The sequence below is a fragment of the Hetaerina americana genome, unplaced genomic scaffold, assembly GCF_022747635.1.
Source record: "Hetaerina americana unplaced genomic scaffold, ioHetAmer1.1.p SCAF_1, whole genome shotgun sequence".
Taxonomy (NCBI): Eukaryota; Metazoa; Arthropoda; class Insecta; order Odonata; family Calopterygidae; genus Hetaerina; species Hetaerina americana.
In genome coordinates this window covers 1,054,033-1,067,343 of record NW_027286069.1, presented here as the reverse complement: position 1 = coordinate 1,067,343, position 13,311 = coordinate 1,054,033, and the positions used below count along the sequence as shown (strand labels likewise).

Here is a 13,311-nt window from a genome sequence, read left to right as displayed (position 1 = left end):
CTCTTTCTCATTCAACATTCTCCACTAGATCAGTCACAAGCATTCTGTTTCCCATCATTACCTGTGTCCTGCATCCACTTAACTTTTTTGATTAGAATTTCCTCCAATAACCCTCTCATTCCCTACTAAGACTAGCATGTCTCCACTTAGTTTCTGTCTATATAATTATTTATATATCTGTGGAGGAAATGATTAAAGAGGCATCGGAAGAACTGGAGGTAGGAATGAAAGTCGGCGGGGAATTCGTAGAATAAATTAAGTGTGCTGATTACCAAGATCTAGTTTGTCAGTCATCCAAGGGGTTACGAGCATTGCTGAGTCAATTAGAAATTCACGACCAAAGTAGTAGGGACGTAAGGAGTAGACTTACATTAGGCAAAGAGGCTTTCATAAGGAGGAGAAAGTTGATGACAGGGATGCTGAGTAAGGATATGAAGAAAAGGCTCGTGAATACTTTGATATGGAGTGTAGCTATGCACGGTGTGGGAACAGAGTCACTGAATCAGGAGGATAGACGTAGACTGGAGGCTTTTGAAATGTGGGTGTGGAGAAGAATGGAGAAGGTGAAATGGACAGAGAAGAAAACAAATGAGGAAGTGCAGGGTATGGTAGGTAAGGCAAGGGTTTGTAGGGAGAAATCCTAAGGAGGTATGAAAAATGGATGAAGGGCATATTGATCAGCAGTGGGATGTTGAAGATTTATAAAAAGGAGGAAATTAGGTAAACGAGGAAAGGGCAGGAATAGGATAGGGATGTTAGACGGGATGAAGGGAGGAAGGAAGCACACAGAGATGAAGAGGGTCTTGTTGTAGAATATGATGTTGGGTTGTGTTTTGTAAGGAGGGTAAAATATTTATTTGGTGGTTTTGTCCATCCAAAACCTACTGTAACCCGTAGATCAACTAATAAATAAAGAATTATTTATATTCTTCTCTACATTCACATTTCAAAAGTTTCCAGTCTAAACTCATCCTTCTACCTCATTAACCTCAAGTGTTGAAGTTATACTAAACGGTGTTCAATTTCAGTTTGCAATATTTCTTTACAGTTAACATACTACCCTTGATATCAGCTAACTTCTCTTTCCATAAGTTTTTCACCTCAGCAATACATGTCTAATCATTACAACTCAAGTGAAAGAAAATTCTTCTGAATAAATTAAGTGCTCTTTGTGCTAAGTTAATTTTCTCCAAATTCAGTATTTAACCTATAGCAACCCTTTTTATTGACCAAACTCATTAAGTTAGATTTAGGTACATTTATTTTCATCCAGTGGCTTTCACAAAATTAATGGTATGTATTCAATAATGATTGAAATCCTTTGTATGAATGGCTAATTAAAGTTTGATATTTCATCAATCTGATCTAATTTTATGAATTTCCGTTGTACTTTAATTTCTATTTTCAGCTCTCCCTGGACTTCTCTTACAATTTCCTTTGTGTATCCTTTTATTGATGATCCTCAGCGGTGCCTGTAGTGCATTTGAAAACAAATGATTATGTAGTGATTGCCAGTTTTCTCTAATTTGGAATCAATATTGACTAAAGTTTTAGAGTTAGCCACATCCCACCCTCATAAGTTACAAATCAACACATGAACAAACTTAAGTTCTTCCTTCCACTTCTTCATATACCCTTATGTAGTTCAGCAGGAATGTTACCTATTCCTACAAATCTCAAATTCAACATAATCATAATCTTCATTTATCCTTAGAATATTTCATGCCACAATAGAGATGATCAATACTATTAAAAGGCAGAGTAGGAATATACATATATTTTACTTGAATACCTAGTCACTAATGTTTAGGAAATCATTGACTTGAGTAAAGAGAGTTGGTTCATAGCCAATAATATTTTGGTTTGGAAATGATGGCTGAAATGTTGGTAGTATATGCAGTAGCTGGTAGTTGGCTGAATTACTTGATGACCATGAATTTCAATGAGTCTGAGGTCTTAGCCAAATGAGAATATGATGTATTTAATCTACGACTGTTTCTTGTGTCATAATTATGTACATTGGATTGCCAAGAGATAGATAACATAAACATATAAACTAACATAATGCTATCAGCTTTGTACAGCGGCTTGTAGTAACCTGTAGAATCTGCATTATTTTTTTTACTGCAGTATTCACTCATTGGTGACTCATGAGAAAAAGATGGTGGTTTACTGAGAAATTTCTAACCAGTAGCAATGAATATTGCTGAATTGATAATTTTTTCACTATCAAAAAAGCATTTTTTATGATTAAATATGAATAATCACAAATTCATATCAATGAAATAGAACTTTTATGATCATCATTTTATAGATTCCAGTATCTATTCAAAATATTCTCATTAGAGTTTCACATGTGTTTGTAATTGTGAGTTAAGTGACCCTTAAGACCCAAATAATTGTTAACTCCTACTCCATTGCATTCAGCTCTTCACCACTCATTGTGTGAACATTTTTACCCATATCCAAAAAGAGCTTTCAATTTTCTTTAAAGTCAATGACCTTTTCTTTTCCTGCCACTCATACTCTTTACTTTCTAAACCTTTTTCACATTTTTTTTTTTTTTAAACATCATGTGCTTTCTTCCTAGCTTCCATACCCTCAGGCCCAGTCATCATCTTACATGCCTCTTTCTCTGGCACTCATTTAATCTTACACTCCTTTGTTCTTCCATCAGGTATCATCACCCTCCTTCCATACACATTACAACATACTTTCCATCAGGTATCATCACCCTCCTTCCATACACATTACAACATACTTTATTTCATCACATTCAATGACAATACCTTTCAAGCTGTCCCTAGCATCACTTACACATTCATATTTCTGTTCATTTGTCCCAACCCACCTGATTTTGAGTTATGTATTTATACCACATTGCTCAATTTTGTACTTGAGAAAATCCTTTTCCCTACCAACCAATCATTCAATGACTTTTTACCATTATTATTCACTTGGGCATCACCACATGACCCTGCCACCTTCTCAGAAGCATAGTGTTTTTAAACTCAAACTCAACAATTCATGCCTCCAAATAGGTCCTGTTATTTCTTCACCAGGAACACAATCATATAAAAACCTTGCTCAACTTTCCACAGAACTCAGCCTTTACCCTTTCAGACTCCTCATTCACTGTTTCATAGAAAGTTACCATTACAACTCTTCTAATGCTAACTTTTATTTGAACCCAGAACAATTTGGGACACACTGGTATTTCCTCGCATGCTCCTAAGTGTCTGACTAAGAAATCACTGTGGGAAATGCCTCAAAAGTTACTATAACAAAGTAGTTTGCAAATGTTCACCAAAATGGATGACTCAGTTCAAGGAACTATTATAGCATTTTCTGCAGTTCTTTGAATTTTTCAAAGGAAAACACTTTTGTGTTTGACATCATGGACTGCGGCACTATGTGCACAACTACGCTCACTTGGCAATGTGTGTTCATCACAACAGCTTTATCCTTGAAAGCCTCAAGAAATGCAATGTAGGAGGATGCCTCGGTAGGTTAACTGGCTTAAGTACTCGACCTGACACAGAGGGATCAGAGTTCAAATCCAGGTCAAGGTGAATGCCTTTTACATTGTGGAATTCCACATCTTTTCGGTGCACATCAATGTTATCATGTACAATGAAGCCCACCCCTGACTTACATGTTCACTATTTTCAAACTACAATGATAAATCATTCCCTTAAATTGTAACAACATTAACTCCCTCATATGTATGTTGTTTTACATACACACAGGACATCCATAATTTAAAATCATTTCATAAATCAAATTCTGTTCTCTCCCATGCACACACATCATACTCCTAAGTACCAATGTTCAGGTATTGCTAAGTTCATTTCCAAATGGGCTGATATTATTTCAGCAATTATTTTCACCCATGCTACCATCATGACCTCAGTCATCCAATGTTTTTTGAAATTTATAAGTAAAGGAAGATAGGACTCGGAAGGTTACTATTCTTTACAGTACATATGGCATAAGCTGCATTCTTTGGTTTTGGTTACGCCATAGAACTAGTCATTTTGCTAATTTTACCAGCGTGATGCAAGCAAAACAAAGTCTTGTACATAATATTCCAAGTGTGCTTCTTCCACATTCTTACCTAGCTAGTACCCTTTTTGAAGGGGCCCACATAATTGCATACCTTTGTCTGCAACCCACTACGGGGTATATACAATGCAAACACATATCAGACTGCTAGAGTACAATTAATAATATTATAAGTAATGGTAGTACAGCACTTCTAACCTCGCCTCGGCTCTTTTAACCCTAATTGATAATCCTGTACATAATCCTTTGCCCTAATATCCATTATTATTATTATTTATTCATGCTAGGCGATCAGGATACAATACAACAAGAGGTAAATTGTACATGATATAAGGCACATGTGAGTAATCACATACCAACTAGAAAGAGTTAAAAATTACAACTAACTACATAGCAATATGTAAAAATCACATCCAACCATAAAGAAATATGTAAAAATTTACAAAAGGACACACTACAGATTCTTTCTCCGAATAGAACTTCTCCTATAGCAGGTATTCCCTAAGTTTCCCTATAAAATTACCATCACATTCAATTTCTTTCAATGATTGAGGAAAATTATTAAACATTGCACACCAATTTCTTGGGGTCCACCTTGTGAGGCTTCGGTTCTTACACATTTTTAATTCAAATATTTAGTACCTCTTGGGTTATAACCATGCACGTCACTGTTCAGTGATATTTCTTTTATCTTAGTACTTAAGCTTAGAATATAAATCCATGGTAGAGGAAGTGATTTAAGGTCCTTGAAAATTGGCAAGCATAGGGAATTATTTGGTTTCCCAGAGACATTTCTCACTGCTCTTATTTGCAGCTTAAAACATGTTGTGATACGTAAGAATATCCCCAGAGGGAATACATACTATTAATAAAGTATGAGTAGAGTTCACCATAATAGACATACAATAGCATTGTTTAGGTAGTTGTTTGTCTAAGTTGTCATAAAAGATAGCATATGGAGTTCAATTTGTTACAAAGAGATAAAATATTTTCTTCGAAAGAGATACTTGAACTTCCTCAACCCTCTCCTACTTCCTTTTCCTATTGTTTCATTCATGGTTTTCTTTTATCCTCTTGAATTTGATTTTACACATCATGAGTACCAAATTTTTATCAGAACCTGCATAAGCTCCTGGAAATCTGTGTGAACTGATGATAACTTTCCTAAATCTGTGACTTACCATAATATACTCTGATAATTCTCTGAATCCATGTCAAGACTGCAGTCCTCGTGGAGGGAGGGGTAAGTGCAATAATAATTTTGAAAAAAATTCAAGTTTATATATTTATCTTTATTTCTACTAGTGTTGGTTTCACAAAATGACAGCCAGGAAAGGTAACTGGCTCTAGAATTGTTCAGTTCCATCACTTGTTCTCACACTGATACACTATTTATGGCTTATATTTAATTATATTCTCTGTAATTATTGCACTTAAGTGTCCGCATCATATGGTACTGTGAAAATGAGCTATAATTACTATCTTGAACAAATATTTCGAAACTGCATAAAAAATTTCATTTCTTTTCCATATCATTTATCAAACCATGTTCCCACTCACAAAGTTGGATTTCAATGGTTCTAATTGAGCTGTAAAATTGGAATACTTATTCTAATTTTCTCATCATCACTTTCAACACTTTTGTCACTCTTAAGACTAGCGTATAACCAAGAAACACTCCAAACATACTAATAAATAGACTTATACTTTCAAAAATGATTTTTGGTGCAAATATCTTCCAAACCATCAAATGGCGACGATGAAGAGCAGCAGCTGCCATGCACAAAAGTACCTGAAAATAGATTAATAAATTGCTTAGGGTTTTTACTGAACAAGCATGGAGTTCCTGGCAATGCTGATGATGGCTATCATTTCTAGAAGGATTAGTAATAGAACTATACAAGGTCAAAGAGCCCTAATAAAGAGTAGGGAAAGGCTGCTGTTAGCCGTGGAGCATGAGGTCTTTCCTGAGCAGGTGATTAATCGAGAAGCTTTTGAATGATGAGTAGATTTTGTAGGTAATGCTTGTATGGTATTTCTAAAGATCTGAACAATTAGAATTTTTTGTATATTTTGTCATTAAAAGTGGAGAACAGATTTAATTAAATGCCCTTGAGTAGCATTTAGATCAGGCAAATTAAGTTGTAAGGAGCGAAGAGCAATGAAAACCGGTTGCATAGCAACTGCAATGCATTGACCATACAGAAACTGAATAGCCACTGAATATTTTGCCAAGTTTATTTTTTCCAACAAATTTCAAAGTACTTCGGGCAGTTGGCAAGAAGAATCTACAGCAACTAAGAAGAAATTAATGCACTTCATTTCACAGGTGAAATCACATAATAGCAGAGAATCCAGTGGACCTCCAGAGATTTCGGAGCACAATGGATGAAGTACTTGAAAGGTATTATATGAAATTGCATGAAGAAGATTAAAATCATAGTTTGCATAAGAGAGATGCGGCCATACGTTTCACAATGAAGGGAGAAATCAGAAGAGGAATATTTCACCTATGTGGGAAGGAAAACATGGGATGGAAGAAGCTTGACAGATATGAAATAGGGATTATTTCAAGCTAAGAAGGGATTTATCGTGAATTACTTTGCTCAAAGTTGCTTACAAAGGAAGAAGCTATAGGTGAAAGCAATAATGTAAAGGATAACACTCTATGGTTGAGAGACATGGACGATTGGAGAGGCAGATGGAGAAGAACATTCTGGAAATATGGGGAGAGGAGCAGGAAAAGAAAAAGGCAAGTAGAATGGGCATAGTTTCAGACATAATGAATGCTAAGAAAATCAAAGGAAAATTAAAAGGTCCAATGAGGAATTACAAGGAACAAAGTAAAGGGGGATGCTAGGTGGGAAATCTATCAGGAAAAGAGGGAAACCATAACGGATGGAAGAGTGCAGGGCTGTAATCAACCAGCTTGTAGAAGTAGAATAGGGATTCTCATGATATTTGACTTGAAACGACAGAAATATGATACTCAATTCTGTTTAGTACTTGCAGATTTTAGCCTCCTTGTTAAAGATGATTCACAAATATATATTATTATGTTGCGGGCATTAGAGGCTACTTTTACAGAATTAATTCCTCTATCAGCATAGCCAAGGTTTTTAGAGGACTGCATTATCTTCAAATGGGGGAATTATTGGGCAACACTTAAATGAAGCAGCCATTTCACATTTCATTAAAAGAGCACCAACAAACATACAGTATTTTGTATTCTATGGTGACATATAAAGTGGCCTAATTCAAGACCAAGTAAAATAAAAAAAGAAATTCCCAAAACCTATCTTGTGGAGATAGCAACCGATGAAGCTACCAAGAATGAGAGCAACATTTTTTTCTGAACATGAAAATTATGAATGGAATTACGATCATTGTTCCAGCTTGAGGCTTAAACAGTTCTTTTTAAAAAGACATTCAATTCAATTTTTTTCCTATTCATATGAAGTGATCCATTCTGATATTTTATTTCAAATGAAGCAAAAAGGTAATGGACATTTCTACTACAATAAGGAACTTAATGACTTTACTTACTTTATAATACTTTACATTTAGAAGTGAAAGAGGGACCTTCATGGTCTAGGAGCAGGTAGACAAGTTCTTAGAGAGGAGATAGAAAGGCATCCTATTGACAATTTACAAAATTATGCATGTATTTAAGCCAGAATATCTCCAATAGACACAGTGATGTTGCAAAACTACAACTCTTGAGCCTTTTAGACCAAACAATTATAACAATTTGAAGTATCTTTCTGAGGACGGCCATATATCTTACTTAAATTAAGCTATTAGGGTTTTCTTGGCATAGGCCATTTAAGGAGTGAACATTTTGTGGCCCACTTTAATCCTCACATGAAGAAAAGTAGTGTTTGAACTCAACCAATATTTATGTTCCCTGAGGCTATGTGACATTTTATTTGTAATGCATACACATGCAAATTACTTCTGAATATTTCCTTATCAAGTTCTTCCGTTCAGGATTTGTTACATTGTAAAAAGAGAATAAGAAATTAACTTTGGATAACCCAAAGCCAATAGATGCTATTTCAACTTAAATTGCTGAATATAGAAATTCACTGCTGAAGACACTTTTAGAAATACAAAAATTTGAGGATGACATATTGATATTCTCACCAAAAAAGGTTGGAGAATTGAGATGTATAATGAGTAGTTAAAACAGATGTACATAGTTCTTACAACTTCCTTAAATGCTTAATTTTAACTAATTTATTTTACTTAAAACTTCTAACAGAGGCTAGGTAACTGATTTTGCCAAGGCTATGAGGATTCCTCGACTACAAAGGGAGAATTTGGTTGAATGCTGGACCACATCCCTTGGTCTCAGAATCATGTCACACATATAATTATTAATTTTTCAACATATTTGGGGTCCTTGTTCCTTTCTACATTGCCTCCACCATGAGAATATGATCATAGACAAGACCAATATTTGTCTCACTTTGTGACCCATGTACAGGCATGTATGTTGCCCTATCATGTGTGTGCAAACTAGGAGTGGTGATTCAACATCTCTTTCCTCTTAAAGAAGTCTAAAAAATGCTTCTTAACAGAGGCATAACAATTTCAACTTTGAGCCCTAATTTACATTTTTATCCCTTCTAACTTCACCTCTAGCCATTGACTGTCACATCTTTGTAGCTTTGGGTGCACACACATAAATGCATACATCCATATGTTGTCCATCTGAATTACTAATGACTAAATTGAAGAAAACTGGAATCAACCTCTTAGTACAAAATGTTATTCATCTATGCAACAATTCCAGAGTGTAAAAATCATTCGCCTTGATCGGGATCCCGGCCAAGGCGAATGATTTTTACACCCTGGAATTGTTGCATTGAAATGCACATTTAGTGGATGACTCTGTTAAAAGTTACTGCTGCGGCACCTCCCGCAGTTTCTTGGAAGTTATTTACCTACTTTGCATTGTCAGTATAAAGTGAATGTCATGTTCATATGGAATACGCACACAACCATACAATTTTCTGATACGTTGGTATGGCCTGGTTACATTGGGATATCATATTACTTTCCAAACAACTGACTGCTACATAATTAGGATTGACATTGCATTTATTTAGAAAAGTTTGGTAAGTCACCATTCAAGATATCATATTAAATGAGAAATTTCTATTGATAAGTAATTGTAAATTACATATTTCAGTTTAGGACTCAGGTCAAGGAAAGCAGTTATTAATTTGCGTTTACTATTACGGTAGTGTAATTTACAGGGTGGTTGCGGTATAATTTTAATCCCTTCGTGGCAGGGTCAGGATAAACAAATTATAAAAATATTGGGTTTTCTGCATTATGAATAACAGCTCTATTTCTAGTCCTCTGGTGGAGACTTGGTCAGGATGCGTGAATCATTGACACCAATGAAGTCTTCAGCAGAGAATTAGAGACACTGGCATGATTCTAATCACAATCCAGAAAACCTAAAAATCTTTAATAAGTATGACATTAAAAAAGATCATATGAATATTTAAACTTTACATTTTCTGAAACACTATACATTGTATGTGCATGCAGTTTCATAGATAATCAAACTTTAACTCACCCTGAGTCCTTGAAACATAACATACTTGGAGCACAATATAAAGAGTCCATGGTGGAATAGGCCTTCTTTCTCATACAAAACCAGCTCTCCACGTTTCATTTCGCCACGAATCCCATCTTTTTTAATAAAATTTGGAAACATAACAACAAGGGTGAATGGAGAAATAATGAGCAAGGGGAGTATTAAGGCAAACCAGAACTGGGAAGCAAAGGTATTCATCACTATTAGGATTGCTGGCACAATGTAACTTCCAAGTTGACCACCAGCTCCCACAAAAGCTGCATCCCACTGGATGGAGGGGAAAGTTGGCTGATGTCCAGTGGCATAGAAGAAGTATGAGCTGAGAAGGGCCCACCACAAAATTGTCGACCATGGAACACTGAAAAGTTGAGCTGAGAGAAGGAGGAGGCAGATCAGAATAATGCAGTGGAGCACTAAGAACAATGGATGACATCCAAGAACTTATATTTATAATTTATAAATAACGTATATATATATTAAAATATATTTAAATATAGAGGAAATATACTCACTGGACATCACAATTCTTTCATGTTGGAAAACTGTCTGGATAGCAAGGACAAGAATGCTAGCCACAAGCATTAGTGCTGTTGATGGTGCAAGGCTGTCTCCAAGTAATAAACTGATGAACAACAAAATGAAGAGGCTAAAAATTATTACTGCAGCACTGTACACAGTGGCTAATCCATACACAACTGGAAAGTCTTTTTGGGAGCTGAGAGATTTCTCTCTGTTCCTTCGGTCCAGAGATTCCTTAATCTGATTGAAAAGGTGAGGTATGATATTATCTTGTCCATAAACTCCATCCATGGTCACTTTTGTCCTTGGAAGCAAATAAACACTGAGTGGATTAACATAGAGTCTAAAAATACTGATTCCAAGAAGGAAAAATATAACTGATGGCCAAACTTGTATTTGCCAGGGTTTCAAGCTGTATTTAGTGTTTTTAGGAAGACCTTGTAGTATCCAAAATGCTGATATGCATATGACAATGACAGTTGGAACATAGCGCACAACAGAAACAGTAAATGAGAATCCGACTAAATTGCCACTGCTTCTAAGCCACATACGAAAAACAGTGACTAACAATGCCAAGTAGATCAATGTGTAAAAGTATTGCAAGCCATAAATGCTGAACACTGCCGAGGTGGGAAATTTCAACCACTCTGAATTAATGCACCACATCTGTTCCTCACGACATCTCCAATAATGGTGTGACAGTCTTATAATTAAAGCAAATAGTAGGGTCAAGAGCATAACTTTTGGTTTTATAGACATTCCCTTATACAACAATCTATTTTTATCAGGTCTCTGTTTTGTTAAATCTTTGATACTACTTGAAAAACATAAAACAATTAATGAAACAGATATAAGATTAAATGACAGTACAGTGGAATCTTCAACCACATAGCTATTGGAAAAATATCCAAAGGACGATGATAGAAATACTAATCTCATTGCCATTGAAAAATTATCTTTTGATTTCAATTTTGCAAAAATGTGGCCAATTGACACTTTTGAAATCATAACCAAAATTGGCAATGTGGACAATAGACATGCTAAATAGCAAAATGCGATTTCAAAACGTTCCACTACTCTTAATTGGTTTAAAAGATAGCTCGAACACAAGGAAACTAGAAATATAAATGCCAAAATTGAGCTACTAGTATTAATAATCGGCTCCATTTTATCCATTGGTACTCCCTCAACTATATACAGTATGGAAAGAACAAAAATTACCATAAAACAGAGACCTGAAACCATCAAGACTTCATCGAATTGAACCCATATTTCAGAACACATATTTCTTGCAAGTAAAAAATATTCTTTAAGAGCTTTGGAAAACAATTGAAATTCTTCAAGATTAGAAACACCATCGACTCGTTGAGACAGCCACTCGAATTTATTTAGGATGGTTTGAAGTTTTTCTTGGGAAAATTGATGTGACTTCTCTGAATAGAAAGTCAAATATTCATTTACTTGAAGTGCGTTTCTCCACAAAGCCACAAGGGCATATTTCCAAATGTCACTGGAATTCCCTCCTTCCGTTAATGGCAGTGTTTCGGTAATGACATTACCCAAGTTGGCGAAAGGAATGGGGACTCCTAATATAATAGAAAGTGTTGGAACTAAGTCTATTTGGCTGACAGAGTCAACCTTTTCCACAAGATCACTTGGGATGAGAGGAGCAGGAGAATACACAAACAGAGCGGCGGTGACTTCATCCCTGCTGTCTCCACCATGATCACCTAAAAAGTTTTTGCAAGATGTAGGGTGTCCATTTATGTTAATATATCATTTAACTGAAGGTATATGGTATGAATTAAAATTAACCCTAACCTGTAGACGTCATCCCATGGTCTCCCATGACAAATAGCACTGTATCTTCATCCATTACATCTACTATACGTCTGAAATTGAACAAAAAAATGAATTTTAAAAGGGCTGATAATATTTAAAATACCAGAACTCCTTAGACAGGGAGATCACCTAATGGCAGAGTTGACTTCTTTTAATTTTCTACTCATCTCTGGGTGATAAGGCCCATACTTGTGACCGCAATGATCCACTCCTAGAAAGTGAGCTATAAGAAGCTTCCAATCCTTACTGTTAATTTCTGGAATTAAATGGTACGTAACTCCGTTGTCCACAGTGTCCAAATCCCACACGTTAAATGATGGATATGCGAACTCCCTCATAAATCTCTTTGGGTAGAGTCCAGTCCAAGTATCATCGCCCATGAAAACGATGCTAAAGTTCTGAGCCACCAGCTGGTCGATTAGATTATCTTCATTTATTTCTGCAGTGGCAAAATTTGAACCAACATCTACAAAAGTTGGTAAACTGCCAGTCGTAATTCCTTTCAGCCTTTGCATAGTGGTAGTAGGTGGGTCAGCCACGAACTTAAAAACTCGTGAATTACGGGGCTTATTCTGAAGAAGTTCATGAATTACAGGAACCTTATTTTGATACGCCAGAGTTTCTGACTCGTTAAGACTTTCGTTAAATTGAATAAAATCATGCCTAAGTGCATCAACTATCATAATAATTACTTTTGAATGAGTAGGTACACACAGGGTAGAATTCTTCAAAATATCTCCAATAAAACCAGAATGGTGCACGATATTATTGTCAAATTTTGGAAGGGGAAACGGCTTTTCTTGCTGAATAGATAATTCGAACGTCTCCGTTGGGACACACATCGCCTTGTCCGTGAAAACATCCCTTTTCAATAGAAATCCCCGTAAAAACAAAAATATTGAGGAAAAAATCAAAAAATAAATCCACAGGGTAATAATGATATATTTCCACGCCCTTGCCATTTTACATTCTGTCCTGCACCACAGTTTAGTCAATTTTAACTATGATCATAAGAATAAATACCCATATCCGGCATTTGTTTATAAAGGGAGGACCTCATTGAGCACTTGCCGTAAGACACCCTTACGCACAGATTTTCAAGGAATATTGAAAATAAATATCTCTCTATCTGTATTACTTCAAATTGGTTTTCAACCATCAATAGAAAACAACCACACTAGTCGTATGTGATGATAGGAGCAGCCGGTTTCACTTCAGTCACACTTCCTCGCACCCTCCACTCCCGATCACTGGTTCGCTGTAACAACAGA

At 35.7% G+C, this 13,311-nt stretch overlaps 1 protein-coding gene across 1 annotated transcript; it reads right to left on the bottom strand.

Annotated features, from left to right (window-relative positions):
- Positions 1-5,353: 5,353 nt before the first annotated feature.
- On the bottom strand, positions 5,354-13,210 carry PIG-O (phosphatidylinositol glycan anchor biosynthesis class O). Its single transcript, XM_071584459.1, has 5 exons — positions 12,170-13,210; positions 12,020-12,090; positions 10,192-11,928; positions 9,659-10,050; positions 5,354-5,857 (listed from the first exon to the last, which is right to left on the bottom strand). The coding sequence occupies exons 1-5, from the start codon at positions 13,000-13,002 to the stop codon at positions 5,672-5,674; spliced, it is 3,219 nt and encodes a 1,072-aa protein (XP_071440560.1). The 5' UTR covers positions 13,003-13,210; the 3' UTR covers positions 5,354-5,671.
- Positions 13,211-13,311: the final 101 nt, after the last annotated feature.

What these genes read in the sequence shown, in the direction of transcription:
- PIG-O (XM_071584459.1), bottom strand. Translation starts at nt 13,002, where the DNA reads ATGGCAAGGGCGTGGAAATATATCATTATTACCCTGTGGATTTATTTT. An exon ending in CCATGGGATGACGTCTACAG is followed by an intron (nt 11,929 to 12,019) that starts GTTAGGGTTAAT and finishes AAAACTTTTTAG; the next exon opens with GTGATCATGGTGGAGACAGC. An exon ending in TTATGTTTCAAGGACTCAGG is followed by an intron (nt 5,858 to 9,658) that starts GTGAGTTAAAGT and finishes ATCTATTTTCAG; the next exon opens with GTACTTTTGTGCATGGCAGC.